Source organism: Barbatula barbatula (assembly GCF_947034865.1).
Source record: "Barbatula barbatula genome assembly, chromosome: 1".
NCBI lineage: Eukaryota > Metazoa > Chordata > Actinopteri > Cypriniformes > Nemacheilidae > Barbatula > Barbatula barbatula.
In genome coordinates this window covers 1,786,935-1,808,105 of record NC_136766.1, presented here as the reverse complement: position 1 = coordinate 1,808,105, position 21,171 = coordinate 1,786,935, and the positions used below count along the sequence as shown (strand labels likewise).

Genomic DNA, 21,171 nt, shown 5'->3' with positions numbered 1-21,171 from the left:
ATATTCAAAACTTTATTTTACACCAACATACATTGGAAGCCACATATGAAATACATAAATATGAACAGACATTAATAAATAAATAGAAGCACAAGCAGCAAAATTATATTTATTTTATATTCCTGAATTAATTTAAAACTCTTAAAATGAAAGCACCTTGGGATTTTAAAAAGTTGACTACGCTGACTTTAAAGTAAAAAAAGCAGGTGCCAAGACCAAGTAAAACTAGTCCCTTTTGTTTTCTAAATGAATGATCTGAGCTTAAGTGCTAGTAAATGTCAGAATCATGTTCAAAGGAAACATATATTACACCTTGCGTTGATTTTATCAACACCGTAAAGTGCTTCAAGTTCATTTTTATACATCCTATATAACGTTTGTACATCAGGTCCATATATAAGTTTGCAATATCTTGACTGCAGTCTTTGATAAAGCAATGTTTGTGTGACTAAAGTGTTTGGTTCTGGACTGCAGCGTCAGTGTGGATGAAGTATGTGGTCAGCTCTCCTTTTCCCTTCACATTGATCACTCCTCTCAGAGTCACTCCATAGCCAAGAGTTTGAGCCACCTGTGCTGTTTCCTCCGTGACCTGAAGGGGGCAGCACACGGTCATTCACTGTCACATCTACCATACCATGTACAGAGGCCATACATGTTTTGTCATACTATTGACGGTACACCAGCCATGAGACCATAATAAGGTTCACATTCTTTGGGGTGTATGATTCATCCTGTACCTGAATTCTATCCAGGACTCCAGTGCTGTCCATCCTGCTGGCCACGTTAACAGTGTTTCCCCAGATGTCGTATTGGGGTTTGTGTGCGCCAATAACCCCTGCAATCACTGGACCGTGGTTTATACCTGAACAAAACCAAAATCAATTCACAAAGTCCAATCAGGCAGAACACTTTTATATTGAAATGGGATATCCGTTTCCTTCAGAGTTGATTTCTCTTGAGCAAGACACATTTGGGACTTCAATGAAACATAAGTGAGGTCTCAGCATCAAATGTCCTGAGCTATGACAGAGCAACATGTGACCAATGACTCAAGATCAGAAGCATCAATTCAGTCAGGTGTGTGAGGTGTGGATGTGGGGCAGTGTTGTGTGAATGTGCGCAGTACCGATTCTCAATTTAAAGTTGTTGAAGGAGTGCATGTTAATGTTCTCCAGACGTGCCATCAGAGCAACAGCAAAGTCCAGCATGCTGCGGATGTGATTACAGGACATTTCACCGTCCTGAAAGACATCAGACTGATGAGAATCATCCGACACGCCACCTTTATACACATCAGCTCTGATTGGTGAAGCCGTCTTACCTGCCGCTCCTCTGCATTCGCAGCATTGGTCAGTCCGGCTGCTGCCATGTAAGTGCTGCCAATGGTTTTAATCTTTTCAACAGCACTGAACTTTGGCTTGTTAAGGAGCTACAGGAGCAAAAAAAAGATGAACGGAGAAGTAAAAATATAAAGAAAAAAATTCAATAAAATAAAAAACGTCTTAAAACTAACATTAAATGTTACATGGAGAAAGAGAGATAAAAAGATATAATACATAGACAGACGGATACAAGGAAAATGAGAAAAAGAGACGGACAGACACACACAAACACACACACACACACACAGAGAGAGATAGATAGATACACAGAGACAGAGGGTGAGATAGATACACACACACACACACACACACACACACACAGACAGACACACACAGACAGACAGTGAGATAGACACACAGAGACAGACAGACAGAGGGTGAGATAGACACACAGAGACAGACAGACAGAGGGTGAGATAGAGAGAGAGAGACAGACAGACAGAGGGTGAGATAGACACACAGAGACAAACAGACAGAGGGTGAGATAGACACACAGAGACAAACAGACAGAGGGTGAGATAGAGAGAGAGAGACAGACAGACAGAGGGTGAGATAGACACACAGAGACAGACAGACAGAGGGTGATATAGACACACAGAGACAAACAGACAGAGGGTGAGATAGAGAGAGAGAGACAGACAGACAGAGGGTGAGATAGACACACAGAGACAAACAGACAGAGGGTGAGATAGAGAGAGAGAGACAGACAGACAGAGGGTGAGATAGACACACAGAGACAAACAGACAGAGGGTGAGATAGAGAGAGAGAGACAGACAGAGGGTGAGATAGACACACAGAGACAGACAGACAGAGGGTGAGATAGACACACAGAGACAAACAGACAGAGGGTGAGATAGAGAGAGAGAGGCAGACAGACAGAGGGTGAGATAGACACACAGAGACAGACAGACAGAGGGTGAGATAGAGAGAGAGAGACAGACAGACAGAGGGTGAGATAGACACACAGAGACAAACAGACAGAGGGTGAGATAGAGAGAGAGAGACAGACAGACAGAGGGTGAGATAGACACACAGAGACAAACAGACAGAGGGTGAGATAGAGAGAGAGAGACAGACAGACAGAGGGTGAGATAGACACACAGAGACAAACAGACAGAGGGTGACATAGAGAGAGAGAGACAGACAGACAGAGGGTGAGATAGACACACAGAGACAAACAGACAGAGGGTGAGATAGAGAGAGAGAGACAGACAGAGGGTGAGATAGACACACAGAGACAGACAGACAGAGGGTGAGATAGACACACAGAGACAAACAGACAGAGGGTGAGATAGAGAGAGAGAGGCAGACAGACAGAGGGTGAGATAGACACACAGAGACAGACAGACAGAGGGTGAGATAGAGAGAGAGAGACAGACAGACAGAGGGTGAGATAGACACACAGAGACAAACAGACAGAGGGTGAGATAGAGAGAGAGAGACAGACAGACAGAGGGTGAGATAGACACACAGAGACAAACAGACAGAGGGTGAGATAGAGAGAGAGAGACAGACAGACAGAGGGTGAGATAGACACACAGAGACAAACAGACAGAGGGTGAGATAGAGAGAGAGAGACAGACAGAGGGTGAGATAGACACACAGAGACAGACAGACAGAGGGTGAGATAGACACACAGAGACAAACAGACAGAGGGTGAGATAGAGAGAGAGAGGCAGACAGACAGAGGGTGAGATAGACACACAGAGACAAACAGACAGAGGGTGAGATAGACACACAGAGACAAACAGACAGAGGGTGAGATAGAGAGAGAGAGACAGACAGACAGAGGGTGAGATAGACACACAGAGACAGACAGACAGAGGGTGATATAGACACACAGAGACAAACAGACAGAGGGTGAGATAGAGAAAGAGAGAGAGACAGACAGACAGAGGGTGAGATAGACACACAGAGACAAACAGACAGAGGGTGAGATAGAGAGAGAGAGACAGACAGACAGAGGGTGAGATAGACACACAGAGACAGACAGACAGAGGGTGAGATAGACACACAGAGACAAACAGACAGAGGGTGAGATAGACACACAGAGACAGACAGACAGAGGGTGAGATAGAGAGAGAGAGACAGACAGACAGACAGAGGGTGAGATAGACACACAGAGACAAACAGACAGAGGGTGAGATAGACACACAGAGACAGACAGACAGAGGGTGAGATAGACACACAGAGACAAACAGACAGAGGGTGAGATAGAGAGAGAGAGACAGACAGAGGGTGAGATAGACACACCGAGACAAACAGACAGAGGGTGAGATAGAGAGAGAGAAACAGACAGACAGAGGGTGAGATAGACACACAGAGACAAACAGACAGAGGGTGATATAGAGAGAGAGAGAGACAGACAGACAGAGGGTGAGATAGACACACAGAGACAAACAGACAGAGGGTGAGATAGAGAGAGAGAGACAGACAGACAGAGGGTGAGATAGAGAGAGAGAGACAGACAGACAGAGGGTGAGATAGACACACAGAGACAGACAGACAGAGGGTGAGATAGAGAGAGAGAGACAGACAGACAGACAGAGGGTGAGATAGACACACAGAGACAGACAGACAGAGGGTGAGATAGACACACAGAGACAGACAGACAGAGGGTGAGATAGACACACAGAGACAAACAGACAGAGGGTGAGATAGAGAGAGAGAGACAGACAGACAGAGGGTGAGATAGACACACCGAGACAAACAGACAGAGGGTGAGATAGAGAGAGAGAAACAGACAGACAGAGGGTGAGATAGACACACAGAGACAAACAGACAGAGGGTGATATAGAGAGAGAGAGAGACAAACAGACAGAGGGTGAGATAGACACACAGAGACAGACAGACAGAGGGTGAGATAGAGAGAGAGAGACAGACAGACAGAGGGTGAGATAGACACACAGAGACAGACAGACAGAGGGTGAGATAGAGAGAGAGAGACAGACAGACAGAGGGTGAGATAGACACACAGAGACAAACAGACAGAGGGTGAGATAGACACACAGAGACAAACAGACAGAGGGTGAGATAGACACACAGAGACAGACAGACAGAGGGTGAGATAGAGAGAGAGAGACAGACAGACAGACAGAGGGTGAGATAGACACACAGAGACAAACAGACAGAGGGTGAGATAGACACACAGAGACAAACAGACAGAGGGTGAGATAGACACACAGAGACAAACAGACAGAGGGTGAGATAGAGAGAGAGAGACAGACAGACAGACAGAGGGTGAGATAGACACACAGAGACAAACAGACAGAGGGTGAGATAGAGAGAGAGAGAGACAGACAGACAGAGGGTGAGATAGACACACAGAGACAAACAGACAGAGGGTGAGATAGACACACACAGACAGACACACACAGACAGACAGTGAGATAGACACACAGAGACAAACAGACAGAGGGTGAGATAGACACACACAGACAGACACACACAGACAGACAGTGAGATAGACACACAGAGACAAACAGACAGAGGGTGAGATAGAGAGAGAGAGAGACAGACAGACAGAGGGTGAGATAGACACACAGAGACAAACAGACAGAGGGTGAGATAGAGAGAGAGAGACAGACAGACAGAGGGTGAGATAGACACACAGAGACAGACAGACAGAGGGTGAGATAGACACACAGAGACAGACAGACAGAGGGTGAGATAGACACACACAGACAGACACACACAGACAGACAGTGAGATAGACACACAGAGACAGACAGACAGAGGGTGAGATAGACACACAGAGACAGACAGACAGAGGGTGAGATATAGAGAGAGAGACAGACAGACAGAGGGTGAGATAGACACACAGAGACAGACAGACAGAGGGTGAGATAGAGAGAGAGAGAGACAGACAGACAGAGGGTGAGATAGACACACAGAGACAAACAGACAGAGGGTGAGATAGACACACACAGACAGACACACACAGACAGACAGTGAGATAGACACACAGAGACAAACAGACAGAGGGTGAGATAGACACACACAGACAGACAGTGAGATAGACACACAGAGACAAACAGACAGAGGGTGAGATAGAGAGAGAGAGAGACAGACAGACAGAGGGTGAGATAGACACACAGAGACAAACAGACAGAGGGTGAGATAGAGAGAGAGAGACAGACAGACAGAGGGTGAGATAGACACACAGAGACAGACAGACAGAGGGTGAGATAGACACACAGAGACAGACAGACAGAGGGTGAGATAGACACACAGAGACAAACAGACAGAGGGTGAGATAGACACACACAGACAGACACACACAGACAGACAGTGAGATAGACACACAGAGACAGACAGACAGAGGGTGAGATAGACACACAGAGACAGACAGACAGAGGGTGAGATATAGAGAGAGAGACAGACAGACAGAGGGTGAGATAGACACACAGAGACAGACAGACAGAGGGTATGATAGAGAGAGAGAGACAGACAGACAGAGGGTGAGATAGACACACAGAGACAGACAGACAGAGGGTGAGATAGACACACAGAGACAAACAGACAGAGGGTGAGATAGAGAGAGAGAGAGAGAGAGAGAGACAGACAGACAGAGGGTGAGATAGACACACAGAGACAAACAGACAGAGGGTGAGATAGAGAGAGAGAGACAGACAGACAGAGGGTGAGATAGACACACAGAGAAAGACAGACAGAGGGTGAGATAGACACACAGAGACAGACAGACAGAGGGTGAGATAGAGAGAGACAGACAGACAGACAGAGGGTGAGATAGAGAGAGAGAGACAAACAGACAGAGGGTGAGATAGAGAGAGAGAGACAGAGAGACAGACAGACAGAGGGTGAGATAGACACACAGAGACAAACAGACAGAGGGTGAGATAGAGAGAGACAGACAGACAGACAGAGGGTGAGATAGACACACAGAGACAAACAGACAGAGGGTGAGATAGAGAGAGAGACAGACAGACAGACAGTGGTGTACCTCATCAAAGTCTGAAATGATCTCGTTGAGTAAGCGCAGACACTCAAGTCCGCCCTTGTTTTCGCTGCTTTCATTATAAAACTCTTTATAAAACTGCGGCACAGACGCAAACAGAACACACACACACTCACACGACTTGCTGTACAGATCCTGAAACACACACAACAGATGAGAACACATCATTCGTGCGATGAGTTTATTTCTACTGTATGTATGTTTGTGTGTGTGTTGTGTTACCTGGTTGGGGACGTCTTTGCCTATGAAGAAATCTGTGACGTGACCCGGCAGTAAATTCTGCAGCAGGAGTTTATTCACATTCTTTGTGGTCTCCATTTCCTCAGATTCCCTTTTAAAACATTTCTCCAACAGAAACTCTGTCCTGCTGCCTAACTCATCCTGACACACACGATACAAACACACATTCAGGTACATATAACCAAATCTAACACTTAGAACACACACACACACACACACACACACTCTTACCTGACGCACAAGAATGAGAGAAGTGAGGTAGAAGATGACCAGCCAGATGCCCGACATGATCTTGGGGTCTTTCAGAACTCCTGGACTGATAGAAGCGTTAAACACAGAGTCACTTCACATATGTAAGACCGTGTGTGTGTGTGTGTGTGTTCTTACGTGCTGTTGTCGGTGTACAGTTGTTTTATATAGCAGTCTGATAGCGGTGCGTACACGTGAAGGAAGAGCGCGAGGTACACGACCACAGCCAGAGTCAAGAGAAACACTCGAACAGAAACACACACTCGCACAAACACAATCACACTTAACATCCCCAACAGACAACAATACACATAATACTGCACACAACCCCACACAAGAGCAGAGAGGAACGTGTTACTAATTACTATAAGTTATTATTAGTTATTATTCATGTTTTGAATATGAAGGCGAGCACAATGGTTAAACTCACCGGATACGTGTAGAGATAGAGATTGTTCAGTTCAGTTGCATTGTGGGATTTATTTAAACACGGATTATCAGTGATTGAAATCTACGAAACAAAGACACACATCAGCTCCACACTAAGCACTAGATTTAAACAAAACTGTGTGTGTGTGGATGTGTTTGTGTGTTGACTCACAATGTTGAGAAATGCCATGAGAAAAGTGATGAGCACACAGAGAAATACAAGCAGCAGCCGCAGCGCCGCCCTGGTGGCCACGCTGTCTGACAGCGACGACAACCAGTGCATGCTGGGAGGAATCTTTGAGTTCCAGCGCTGACACACACAAAAACACAATCATACAACATGGTACCGACCAAAGGAAGCAACGTTTTTATTAAGGCTGTCAAATGATTAGTCGCATCCAGAATAACAGTTTGTATGACATATTTTATTCATGCATGTATTTAAGAAAATTATAAAATATAAACATTTATATGTTATTTAAACGTTTGTTTAATATAAATAAATACATGTAAATATTTACTAAATATATAAACGTAGTGTTTATAAATACCTAAGAAATATGCGCAGTACACAGATTATATTATGGGAATGCAACGTTTTATGCTGGATGCCATTAACCCTAGTTCTTCGTAAAGAGTTTTATAGGTTAAGACGTCTGAATTTGAGACTCGTTCTCGTCTATGTCATGTCTACGTTACCTTAAGGAATTTAGTGCAGAACACCAGCAGGATGAGGATCTGGACGGGGAACGTCGCTCCATACGACACGGCCAGAAGAAAATTTCTGCACAGGGACAACGAGACAGAGATTACTTTTCAAACTTTTCAAGCATTTCAATGATTTTAGAACGTCAACCATAACTCTTTGGCTGTTACAGCGAGAACATGTCTCGATCAACTTTAAGGGAACATTCTGAGGTTTGACGGGTTCACTTCTGAAACACCTCCTCGTGTGAATGTGACGTGTTCTTTCATTGATGTGTTTGGAGTTGAACAGGATGTTTAACAATAAGAAACGATGTCATCATCAGTTTTGTTTGGCTGGTGAAATGCTTGAGAAAGAAGACGGATTGGTGACATCATAGCAGAGCCGTTGTTTTGAGTAAATGATGACAAATCCACGATAATTTGACTCTATTAAGTGTTCTTGTCACAGACGACACTCACTTTTCTGAGATCAACATCTGAACCACAAACAGCGAGATGAAGATGACGGCCAAACACCCGACGGACTGATTAAGACCGTGGACCTCGCTGAAAGAATACTGACAACACGCGAATCACATAACTTCATATCGACCAATGAAACAGATTTCCTAACCGTATAAAACACAAACAAGCACACCTGTTTCTCCAGCTGCAGACTGTTAAACAGCAGCGTGATGCAGTTGATTTTCTCTCGTCTCCTAACATGAAAATAACACAGAGTTGATGAGAAAGCGTTGATGATTGTGAATGTCGTGAACGTTTTCCTCTCACCCTTCATCTTCCAGAGGGTCTAATGTGTCCATAGGTCCGTTTCCTGAATTGCTGAGGAAAGAAACAGATGACAGTTGCGAAACCAACCCTGAAGGCCTCAACAGACAAGAGTGAGAAAGGTTTGATTTTCACCTGTGAGAGGTCGTATCTGTGAGCGCCGTCTCCTGTTCATGACAAATGTGAACAAATGTCAATCATGCAACAAGCCTAATGAACGTGGAAATATTTTGTAAATGTACGGCCTTGATTATTGACACTTACTCTGGCAAGCTGCGGTTGGGTGATTCCACCGCCGGCCGTGGGCGGCGCTGTGAGCGAGGCGTCTGATTGGTTGAGCTCAGAAAACGGGTTGACGGTTTTCCAGTTATTCAGATACTGTGACATCCTCACAGAAGCTCTGAGCTTCGGTCTGCTGCTCACCTTCAGTTCATTAGTCTGCCCACCAACACAAACATTCAACCACTCACTTTAACATCTAAACCACGTCAAAATTATTCAACTCCACCTGTTCAAAGTTCAAAGTTCAAGGATTTAAAAAATATGTTTGTTTGCAGGCAGAACCAACCCATTTATTTGATAACAAAACAAGGATTTCATTGAATGAAATGGACGACTTGGACTGATCGATGTTAAAATCATATCTCTTTGATATTTTAAAGGGATTGTTCACCCAACATTACTGACATTCTTCTAAATATCTTCCTTTGTGTTTAGCAGAAGAAATGGATATATACAGGTTTGGAAGGGCGAGTAAATAATGACAGAATGTTCATTTTGGTTGAACTGTCCCCTTAAGGATTTTCACAAGAAAGAACTCACAACATAACACTCAAAGATGCACTTCCATACTATTCCATCGTCTCAAAGAGTTTACTTCTGACCAGAAGTGTGCGTTTACTTCTCCATTAGGTAATAACCGCACATGTATGGATTGAACAAAAGATGATCCAATATGAATTCATGCCTAACCGATCAATTATGATCACCTTTACTGATGCTTGTGAGGAATTTGGATCAATCACTAGATACGTTTTCCTTCCGATAAATCTTGAATCCCGACTTCCACCGTTTCCGTCCTCCATTGCGTATTTGCCATCCAGATGAACCAGCGTCTCTTCAGTGATGTGAACTCTCCTGAAACACAAAATAAAGTCTCGAAATAACAAGACGCAAAAGCCTCTACGTGCCGTTTGACATTTACATCTAAAATAGCTTTTTTATCAGCCTCCTATGTTGATGTTCAGTCATTTCACTCTAATGCCAATGAATACGTCCTCTTTGCCATTCAAGTAAAATAACTTTGAACATAAACATCAGAGCCTGATAAAAATAAACACTTTAGAAGAACAATGTCAGTTCTTCAAACCTGAACTTGATATAAACTCATATGAGCCTAACACACACATCAGTTACTGGAAAAGTAATTCAATTACAGTAATGAATGACTTAGTAACTAGTTATACCCAACACTGCTGGTGTCAGATCAGTGACTTTGAAATATCACGCTAACACATTTCATCCGGACATTGGAAACCAAACGGTGTCATACCCTGGTAGTCCCGCCGACTCCATGTGATTGGCTAGAGTCACGTCATCTGACCAGACGTCATACTGCCATTTCTGAAGACCGATGACACCGCAGAGAACCTTTCCAGTGTGAACGCCGACTCGCATGTTGATGTTCACATCCGTGGCTTCCCTCAGTTTACTGCAGAGGTCAAACGTGAAGGTTAAACGTATAACTCAGACCTACAGGTGAATAACTCAACATTTCTAAGCATCAGTTAGAGTTTGAATCGACGGGACGCTAAAGTGGAGTTGAAATGGAAATGACAGAAGCAAACATCTTTCTGAATCAGAATCCTGGCAAATAAAGTGTTCCGCCATAGTGAACCACATCATGATTCTGTTTATAAATCTTCGGCGTGTATGTTAATGGATGTCGGACTCACTTTATGGCCGTGCACATGTCCAGGCCCATCTGAACACAGTTTCGAGCGTGGTGAGAGATGGGGTCTGGAAGACCCGACACACAGTAATAACAGTCACCCAGAATCTTAATGCGCAAGCACCCGTTCTTCTACAGAGAGAGAGAAAAAAACATACGAAAGAATAGTGCCTGACAACAGACAAATGCATAACGTCATGAACGGGAAGTGTATCGAACCTTTGCGATGTCGTCAAACCTGCCGAAGAGTTTGTTGAGAATGCCGACCAGCTCCTCGGGCGTGCAGGTGCTGGAGAGCTGCGTGAAGCCCACGATATCAGCGTACAGAATACTGCCCACACAAACAACACACACACGTGTTGAAAATGTCACGCATGTAATTAGCATTATTATGAAAACGCTTTAGTGTGCGACTGAGTAAACGTGTGCTACACACCTGACGTCTTTGTGTTGTTTGATGTAAAGACTGTGGAAATTGGCTCGGTTGTCATCAGCATCATTTGCTGTCAGACGCTTGACGATTTCTGTCTTCAACTCCATGGCGATGTACCGCGGTAACACCGAGAGCAAGAGATGCTCCTGCGTGTCCAAAAGAGCAGATCGCCTCATTACATTCAGAAAACAACACCAGACACAATCCAGAGCTTTTTTGCGGTTAAAAAAATTGATAATAATGAATGCTTCAGAATCTGAGGCTGTTGGGTGGGATTTCTTGGGAAATATCATTTATTTCTTAACATTAATATAGATAAATAGGTCAAATAAAAGATAAATCTGCAGAGATGAACTGCAGAGGACAAAAGTTATGCGTTAAATGTTGTTTGTTCAAACTCAAAATATCGATGTGTTGCATCAGTGTTATAGATTGGTTTGTTAGTTCCAAAGGCCTGTTGAAAAGACTGATGCAAATGTGATCATTTATGAAAATAAAATGAGCTGATTTAAAAATGTAGATGTTACCGCCTGTGACACTAGAATTACTATCATTCTTCCATGCCATACAAAAGGTTCTTTAAAGGATGCTTGGGTATAGAGAGATGTATGGCTTAATATATGATCGACGACTAATTGTGAAATCAAAAACAGTGTAACCATCACAGTATTTATAAACTTTGAAACATTTTTTTTACCTGGAGGCCGCCATTTGTTTTGTCAAATGGTTGCAACCTAAACCTGTTCTCTTTCTCAACACCGAAGTTTTCCATATATAACAGTAAAATATGACACGTCAAACATAAGATCAGATATATAAACACACAGGGACAGTAGGTGGCGCTAAGTCCTCTTGACACAAGCCAGCCGGCCTGCCAGTAAGCGTCTGTTCAAGGTAAGCGTGCATTAAATCACAGCATCCACCATAATCATATACTTTATACATTATGAGAATATACTGATTAAAGCAATAATAAGATGCTTGCGGTTTGGTTATTTATTCTGTATTAGAGCACACATGAATATAATGACTGAGAGAGAGAGAAGACAATAACATTAGGCTACAGATGATGATAATCAGTCAAAAAGTCCAAATTTGGATCGTATAATGTCTGAAACATCGTGTATATAAACATTTAATTTTGGTAATTAACAAGTAAGTTTGTATTTTTCTGACAAACAATATTAACATGTATGAAAATATCATATTTTACCATTATATACAGTATTTATATTATCCTACAGAACCTTATATTTACTGAAGAACTGATAAGTGTGTCTGTGTTTATTTTGGCTGCCCAGCTGTGCTTGCAACCAGTTTACGTCATTGAAAAAGAACATGGCGGCCTCCTCAGGTTAAAAATGAATTGTGTTTCTAATGACAAATGCTAGTCGTGTAAGGCCATTACAAAGTATTAAGCCATACATCTCTATACACCTGGTTCCCTTTCAGATTACAAAAGAGTAAGAAAGAGATGGTTGTTTAAAGAACTTGACTGAATGCTTCCTTGTGGAACCAAAAGCGGTTCTTTTGTGGCACCTTTGTTTTTAGGAATGTACAGTATATCAGTTATTTTATCAGTTTACAATGATCGTATTTTGGTTGTGCTGTAAAGAAAATGAATAATGATTTCTTTGGGCTCAAACATTTGTCACCACCGGAAGATTTCTTTCCAGAACAGAACCTGGAGTTCACATTTATACAGAACCTTCAAAGAGGTTAAAACCCAACTGGACTGAGCAATGCGTGAGTACCTGGTCACGTTTCTGTTTGGCCTGTTTTGAGCGATTTGTGCTGAAATCTTCTCTCTTCTTGCTGGATTTTCTGCGGCCACATTCAGTGTGCCACAGGTGAAAGATGCCAACGCAGTTAACACACACAAACAAAACTGCGTTTGCCACCAACTGTAATAAACACACACAGACAAAGACAAAGAGAGAGAGAGGTTTTGAATAAATGTGGCGACAGGTAAATTTGTTCCGAGCAGAAGTGTATGTGCCTGCTTTGCATATGACATTTCCTCTGTGTAAGATCTTTGTGTGTGTGTGTGTGTGTTACCTGCACGGCCAGATTGTTTTTGTCAGAGCTGGTGACAGACACGTACACGCTGATGATGATGATGTGACAGACACTCACTCCAATGCCGAAACCCAGAGCCCACGAGAGCGTGAGAGGAAGAACCGTGTAAACAGCCAATGAGAGAAAAAGAAAGAAAGCAACCTGAAAATCAAACATGACACACGTCATGTCAAAGCCAATGTGCTCTCCGAGAGTCCTTAAAGTCATTCATGTCAACAGAATGCCACGCTGCAATTAAAATACACAGTTATACAATTTCAATGCATTTATTTATACTCTGTCTGAATAAGCTTTCATTTTCTTATTAATTTGGTCTCGTTTCTTTAGCTTGTTATGTTTTTGTTTTAAATCGTGTTATTCCTATTTAGGGTTTTTTTCAGTTTTGGTTGTAGCTTTTTGTTGATGTCCAGGAAAAGTCCTGCCTCAATTTAAACTCATTTCAGTTTATTGTTAATGCAACACAAATTTTCATGTCGTTTAGATTTTCAAACAATATTTAGGCCTTGATTTCAAGTAACAGAAATGTTTCAACAGTTTGAAAAACTCTTTAGATTGATATAATGATGATGATGCGTGTGCAGTTCTTCACCTGTTCCCACGCCGTGACCACGCCTCCGGTGAAGATGAAGACGACAGCGATGACGAGCAGCATGAACCAGACGAAGAGCGCCAGGGGCTTCTCGCCCCGCCGGACCACCGGCAGACACGGCAATGAGACAAGCAGAAACACGCAGACGCACAGCACCACACACACGACAACCAGCGCTGCCAGATGATCGCTGACCTTCTGCAACAAATAACACAACACACGCCATCATACATCTGCTCGCATCAATGTGAACATTTACTATTATTTCAAAACACTTCGTTTATGAAAACAACCAAATGAGCGAGTGAAGGAATAGTTCAGCCAAAAATGACCATTTTATCACCCTCAAGTTGTTTCGAACCTGTTTACATTTCTTTGTTCTGATGAACACAATTTTCCACTTTCTCTTCTATGTGGTCGTCAACGATGGTCGTCCCAGAAATGTCAGTTGGTCTCATTTTTCCAAATGTCTTTCTCAAAGAAATGCATACGGGTTTGGAGCAACTTAAGGGTGAATAACTCCTGACAGACTCTCACTTTTTGGGTGAACGAGTGGATGAACGAGGGAGCAAGTGAATGAGCTTGTGGGGATGGAGTAAGTAAGTGAGCGAGTTCTTACTCTGCCTGTGGATGGGATGATGACAATGATGGTGACACAGAAGAGGATGCTCAGCACTAATCCTGACACCATGATCGGCGTCTCCTCCAGACAGCGCAGAAACGCCCTGCGCACCGCTCTGAAACAGCAGCACGTGTCGCGTGCCGGTCTGCTGCCCGATCTCTTGCCGTCATTCACTTGGGTCACTAGAAATCTGCTGTCTGAATTGTGAGAGAACACATCCGTGGCAGCAGTGGAAGTGGCAGAAATGGTTCCCAAACTGTATTTCCTGCCGTCAGTGACGGGTTCCGTCCGTTCCGTTGTGATTCTAGAGGACCTGCTCTGATTGAACGCTTCACCATCGGCTCTCTGGGAACTGCTGTAGCGTCTTGTGTCAGGACCGCTACACGTCTCGGTAGAGTCTGTAAAATCCATCGAGCCATCTCTGGATGATGTTCGGAGTTTCAGGGGCTTGGGAAGGCTCTCCGCCTTGGCGACTCCGAGCTCGATGTAAACCTTCGAGTTATCCAACATTATGGTTTTTATGAGTTCAGTGTGTTCAGTTCCCGTCAACTCCAGCAAGATGAATCAATAAATAAAAACACACGTGCAAATACACAAAGGACATCTTAGTAGAGAGTCCAACACCCGTTTATGATGTTGTTGTGTGTTTGAAGCTCCTCAGTCCGTGATGTGAAGGTTGGCTGTGTGGTTCTCCTGAAGTGAATCCAGCTCTCTGAGCCGAGAGGTGGCAGATGTGTAAGCCATTCTATTTGCACTAGAAGAAAAGAACGGCAAATAAGACAATTAGGTCAACATCCACACGAGAATCAGACGAGAGAAACACACAGCTGTCCACACAATGAAAAACAGCCAGCGCTTCATCCACATCAATGCAAAAGGTGCGACTCAGAGAACCAGAAGAACACTGTCAAGCCCACGATGGAAACCTGTTTGTGCTATTTTTATATCAGTAAAACAATAACAGCTTAAAGTGACGCCACGGGGGGTTGGCCTCGATGGAACCCAAGAAAGAAACGGTATTACAGCCAAACCAAAAGTTCAAGAGTCTAAAATATAGTTGTTTCTTGTCCAGGCTACTTTAAATGAAGCCAAATAAACACCAATAATGTGAGAACAGATGAATATGTCATACAAACATTCTGATTACACAATAAGAAATGTAAAGCTTCAGCGTTCACACACACACACCGATGCAAATGCGCTCATTTCCCTACAGGACTGTATAACAGTTAACATTCAGTATTCAACGTTTCTAGGCCCAAGTATTATTTGAAATAAAAATGAGATATTCTGCATTAATAATATTCCTAAACTGAAATGGGTTTAAATAAGGAATGGCAATTCTAATCCTCAAACTAAAAAGGAAGTTTCAACTCAAAACACACTTTAAATGACACGAAGCCAGTAAAACACTGAGACATACTGTATATTTACACAGGATTTGTGTTGGAAGGCACAAACCTACTTATTATGTCCCATTCAAAGTGAATTTAGGTTAACAGGACAGACCGGATATAATGAATATTTCTAACACAAACACAAATCCAACAACCTCGATTATATCAGAGATTATGTTTCATCAGAACGCAAGTTTTGAGCATAAAGCTGAAGGTTAAACTTGCTTTACTTTGAAATGATTGTGATGTTGGAAAACCTTTTTGAGGAACATTACAGTCAGCACTGACATCATCAACATTTCTTTAATTCCTAATTTGCTGACCAAACTGACATCAGGTCAGCCCTGGAAAGTCCAGCGGGGCTTTATTTGCTCTTCCCGTCACTGATCTTGGATCTGAAGGTTGGTCTTTTGAAACAGTGAGTAATAAAGCTCATGTGATAATAGAAAGTGAGTCAACATCTAACAAAAGGCTCGTTTATGTCTATTGTAAGTGAACAGCTTCGTATCTTATGAAAGAGAAGTTCCTCTGAGGTGAGTACAGACCCAAACGCACACAGAAGAGCAAGTTCCATCCCGCCGTATCTGTCCTCAAACATGCACAGAATTAACAAAACGCTCATCAGAAAAACTAAAGATTCACATGTTTTAAATGAAATGCAGAGTGAGGCTCAATGTCTCTCTTTCTCTTTCAGTGTCTTTAGGTTTTGTACATATGATTTATACATTTCTTATGACTCTTCCCATACACACATTTCTTAATTACCTTTATTCTCAAAAACGTTCATATAGAAATGTCATCATCTTCATAAAACCCATGAATGAAACTGCACTAGATACAAAGAATAATAAATAAAAGGGAAGGGACGATGATGCGTCAGAACATTTCTCACCACTAACTTCACATTTCTGTCTTGTTGTTGTATTTTTGCAGTCAGGATGAATTGAAAGTTCAGCATATTAAAGCCACAATATGGAAGAATTTTGTTATGAAGTATCCGGAAATCACTTGCACAGTGTGAAATATTTCATGTAGTTGTGTGCTCACATTATCCCAAGAATGTGCAAATAAAGAGAAATTCCCATTTAAACTAATGTCCCGTCCCTTGTGTTTGTCTCATGTCAGTGACTTAATATCCGCTGCTCCTCACAACCCTCAGTTTGTAGAAACTACAGCAACACACAAATGCAGAAGTGCTCATACAGCATCTGTTGTTCTGTTATTATGGATCACGATGACTCCTTGGCGAGTAAAGGAAACACAAACAAGCGTAAACGTAGTTGACTTTTTAAACGACGACTGTATGACTGTTTTAAACACGCAAAACTGTGTAGCATTACGCTACCAAATCAACTGACAAAGTCCAATATCAAGTTGTCGAAATACATCTGTCTACTTTCAACACTGCAGCATTAAAAACATTTCAAACATCTTCTGTTGTCGACACTTGAACTCGTGTCCGCTTCCAATCCCCCCAGTTCACGAACACTGACAGGTAACGCCTGCATAATAGTTCAACCTGAAACCTCTCTCTTCAAACAAAGGTCAAGAACTTCAAGAAGTTTTTTTCTGAGTAAGTGTAGAAACCTGCTGCTGTTTTGTCTAATCAAAGTCTGTTTGTTGATCGAACAGCTACTCCTGAAAGTGAAGTCTGGTTCTTGTGATTATTGGTCTAACATTCATATAGACATGGGCCTTTATTAGTTCTGGTCTAAGAGTTTAGTTAATCATATTAAGAACTGAAGCGATGGATTCACTGAATCACAAATCATATCACATGACTAGAATATCAACATACCGCACCAGAGGATGTTTGCGTGAGAACTGATTCAGTGTTATCATATATTGTTATATGTAGAATATTACAGTAGATTAGGAGAATACAGCACACATCGACACAAAAGTCATGAGGGTTTTTTTTACGTATCTCTGGTTTCCACTCAACAGTTTATCACTTGTTTGATGTTCATTGAAGTAGATGTAACTGGATAACTTAGTGTCTTTTTACTTTACATGGTAAAATAAATTAAGTATGTTAAATATTTTACTTAATATAAAATAACTTTAGGCTCTTTTGAAAAACAGACTGAAATGTACTTACCTTTGTTTCGCCGGTCTTTGCGATCATTCACTGTTACTTGTGTTCTGAAAATAGTGTGCAGTTTCTTTTTTTAGTGGAGCTGGACAAACTGGTTGGACGACATGACAGACAGTTCAAAGCCAAACCCAAGAGACCTGCCACATCCCATCATAACACTGCTAATGCAAAGACACTTCATTGAGTATATACACACACGACACATGATGATATATGCGTGCGATAGAACAAAAGTGCACGGAAACTACAAATATAATTCGTCATTGCAATCTGATCATGGGTATAAACAAACATTTGACTGCATCAACATATAAACAGGAATAATACTCATCATAATAACAAACCTTTATTAAGGATTATTTGTATTATTGAAACTATAGTTAACAACCAAATACTCTGAAAGGGGAGAAAACAGCATCAAGAGGGTTGTCATAGAGATTATTAATCATTTTGGTATTGACCTTGAAATATGAAACACTGGCCTCTAGTGTTCATTGAGTGAAATGCACATGACGTTCACATCTCATTTTCATTTCACTACGGGCAAAGGCAAAAGGACAGGACTGCCGCATACTGGATGTTTTTCCCTTTTTACACCATTCTAGAATGTAAACCCTAGAAATGGTTTTGCCTGAAGATCCCAGTAATTGAGCAGATTGTGAAATACTCAGACCGGCCCGTCTGCCACCAACAAACATGCCACGCTTAAAACTGCTTAAATCACCTGATATTCAGTTTGGAGTTCAGGAGGTTGTCTTGACCAGGACCACACCCATAAATGCATTGAAGCAACTGCCATGTGTTTGGTTGATTAGATAATTGCATTAATGAGAAATTGAACAGGTGTTCCTAATAATCCTTTAGGTGAGTGTAGATAACATAGAAAAGATGTTTAAACTGAGAAATCTTACACTTTTATCCACTAAATTAGCTCATTTAAAATGTAATGCCTGCTACAGGTCTCAAAAAAGTTGGAATGGGGGCAACAAATGGCCAAAAAAGCTAGCAAAGATTCAGCTGGGAGAACATCTAGTGACTAATGAAGTTAATTGATATCAGTTCTGTAACATGATTAGCTATAAAATGGATGTCTTAGAGAAGCAGAGGTAGAGATGGGCAGAGGCTCTCCAATCTGTGATAGACTGCGGAAAAAAAAGATTGTGGAATACTTGAAAGACAATGTTCCTCAACGTCAAAAGGCTTTGCAAATCTCATCAGCTACAGATGCCAACTAAAGCTCTTTCATGCAAAAAGGAAGCCATATGTGAACATGGTCCAGTAGGCCCGTCGTGTCCTGTGGGCCAAGGCTCATTTAAAATGGATCATTTCAAAGGGGAATAGTGTTCTATGGTCAGACCAAGAGTCCAAATTTGACATTCTTGTTGGAAATCAGGGACGCTGTGTCCTACAGGCTAAAGAGGAGGGAGACCTTCCAGCGTGTTATCAGCGTTGAGTTCAAAAGCCAGCATCTCTGATGGTATGGGGTGCATAAGTGCATACAGTATGGGCAGCGTGCATGTTCTGGAAGGCTCTGTGAATGCTGAAAGGTATATAAAGGTTTTAGAGCAACATATGCTTCCCTCCAAACAACGTCTATTTCAGGGAAGGCCTTGTATACTTCAGCAGGACAATGCAGAACCACATACTGCAGCTATTACAACAGCATGGCTTCGTCGTAGAAGAGTCCAGGTACTGAATTGGCCTGCCTGTAGTCCAGATCTTTCACCTATAGAGAACATTTGGTGCATCATTAAACAAAAAATATGTCAAAGACGACCACAAACCCTTCAGCAGCTGGAAGCCTATATAAGGCAAGAATGGGACCAAACTCCAGCAACTCACAGCCTCAATGCCCAGACTTCTTCAAACTGTTTTGAAAATAAAAGGACACCATGGTAAACAAGCCCCCATCCCAACTTTTTTGAGACGTGTAGCAGGCATTACATTTTAAATGAGCTGATTTACTGGATAAAAGTGTAACATTTCTCAATTTAAACTTTTGCTATGTTATTTATGTTCTATTGTAAATAAAATATTGGCTCATGTGATTTTCATTTTATTCGAATTTAAAAAACGTCCCAACTTTTCGGGAATTCGGGTTGTGTATATACTACACACAGAGCCAGGATAAACAATGATATCATTAATAATTGTTGCATAAATCAATGTACATCTTATGTGGTCTGACGTGCATGAGTGCTTATGGACTTTCTATTATCCACCTGACTGAAATCCCAAATAAACCCACATTATGCTTCAACATGGCTAATACTGGCTGTATCGATTCTACATTAGATACTGATGGAAAGTTTTAGAAACGTTTCTGACCTTGAGCAACGGTGTCAAAAGCAATCATCAAATGAAGTGACCGCTTGTGGCCACTAGGAGAAGTGAAGCCAAAGTAAATAGGTTATGCAGTATAGGTTATAAACCCCACACTCTCCATGTAAACAAAATAGACAGGGGCCAAACTAAAACAACCTAACTACTAATGTTTTCTGTTGTAACAAACATCCATTTTTGGCTTTAATACACCGGTAAAGCAGATTTTCTTTTTTGGAAGTTTACTCTATCTCTGTCTACAGAAAGGTCAGGAGCAGTGGTATGTATGCATACGAGTAACCTGCTGAATCAACATGTTGTGTCCTCATGACTGCTCCGTATAAAAAGAGCTCAGGTTCCTCTGACGCAACGGAAACTGCACCATGAAGAAACTTGCGTCTTAATCTTTTCTTCATTCTCTGCTGTGGCCTTGCATGGTCTGGTGCGTATGTACAATACAATGTGAATGCTAACAAACACTAAACAAGCAGTTTTCTTTATTGATATTTTGTGTCTTAACACATTTATTCATATATAGAGCTGAACATGGTCAGAAGATGTTTAAAAGGAGAAGGTCATCGTATTCCCAGAGCAGTCCGCCAAAAACAATGAAACTATGGTCCCCATGAAACTATGGATTTCCCTGGAATCACCGTGTGTCTGCGATTCTACACTGATGAATCCAGCGAAAGCCAAAATCTGTTTTCTCTGGCTACACCATCTGGGGCGAATGACTTTGCTGTATCTTGGTCACCCACGAACATTTACAAGCTGCAGGTTCACGGCACCAGCACTCAATTTAACGGCCTGCCCGTCAAACTTAACCGATGGAACTCAGTTTGCTGAACCTGGAACTCTGTCCGCGGTGTCGCTCAGGGGTTTGTCGATGAAGGTTCCGGCATACAAAAGGCTGTGGCTGTTAAAA

At 42.1% G+C, this 21,171-nt stretch overlaps 1 protein-coding gene across 1 annotated transcript; it reads right to left on the bottom strand.

Annotated features, from left to right (window-relative positions):
- LOC306900552 (adenylate cyclase type 4) lies at nucleotides 1–17,989 on the bottom strand. Its single transcript, XM_079467645.1, has 26 exons — nucleotides 17,928–17,989; nucleotides 14,427–15,183; nucleotides 13,808–14,005; nucleotides 13,198–13,359; nucleotides 12,894–13,043; nucleotides 11,143–11,285; nucleotides 10,926–11,037; nucleotides 10,711–10,838; nucleotides 10,308–10,466; nucleotides 9,745–9,892; nucleotides 9,020–9,193; nucleotides 8,891–8,922; nucleotides 8,759–8,809; nucleotides 8,625–8,685; nucleotides 8,447–8,544; nucleotides 7,979–8,063; nucleotides 7,452–7,589; nucleotides 7,281–7,361; nucleotides 6,989–7,167; nucleotides 6,833–6,917; nucleotides 6,584–6,742; nucleotides 6,347–6,496; nucleotides 1,322–1,429; nucleotides 1,127–1,241; nucleotides 738–862; nucleotides 1–589 (listed from the first exon to the last, which is right to left on the bottom strand). The coding sequence occupies exons 2-26, from the start codon at nucleotides 14,937–14,939 to the stop codon at nucleotides 449–451; spliced, it is 3,495 nt and encodes a 1,164-aa protein (XP_079323771.1). The 5' UTR covers nucleotides 14,940–15,183; nucleotides 17,928–17,989; the 3' UTR covers nucleotides 1–448.
- Between the last annotated feature and the right edge of the window lie 3,182 nt (nucleotides 17,990–21,171).

Bases quoted from the DNA above. Each gene is read 5' to 3' on its own strand.
- LOC306900552 (XM_079467645.1), bottom strand. From the start codon at position 14,939: ATGTTGGATAACTCGAAGGTTTACATCGAGCTCGGAGTCGCCAAGGCG. The intron at 14,006-14,426 runs GTAAGAACTCGC...TATTTGTTGCAG, and splicing joins TCATCCCATCCACAGGCAGA to AAGGTCAGCGATCATCTGGC. The intron at 13,360-13,807 runs GTGAAGAACTGC...TTTGATTTTCAG, and splicing joins TGGTCACGGCGTGGGAACAG to GTTGCTTTCTTTCTTTTTCT.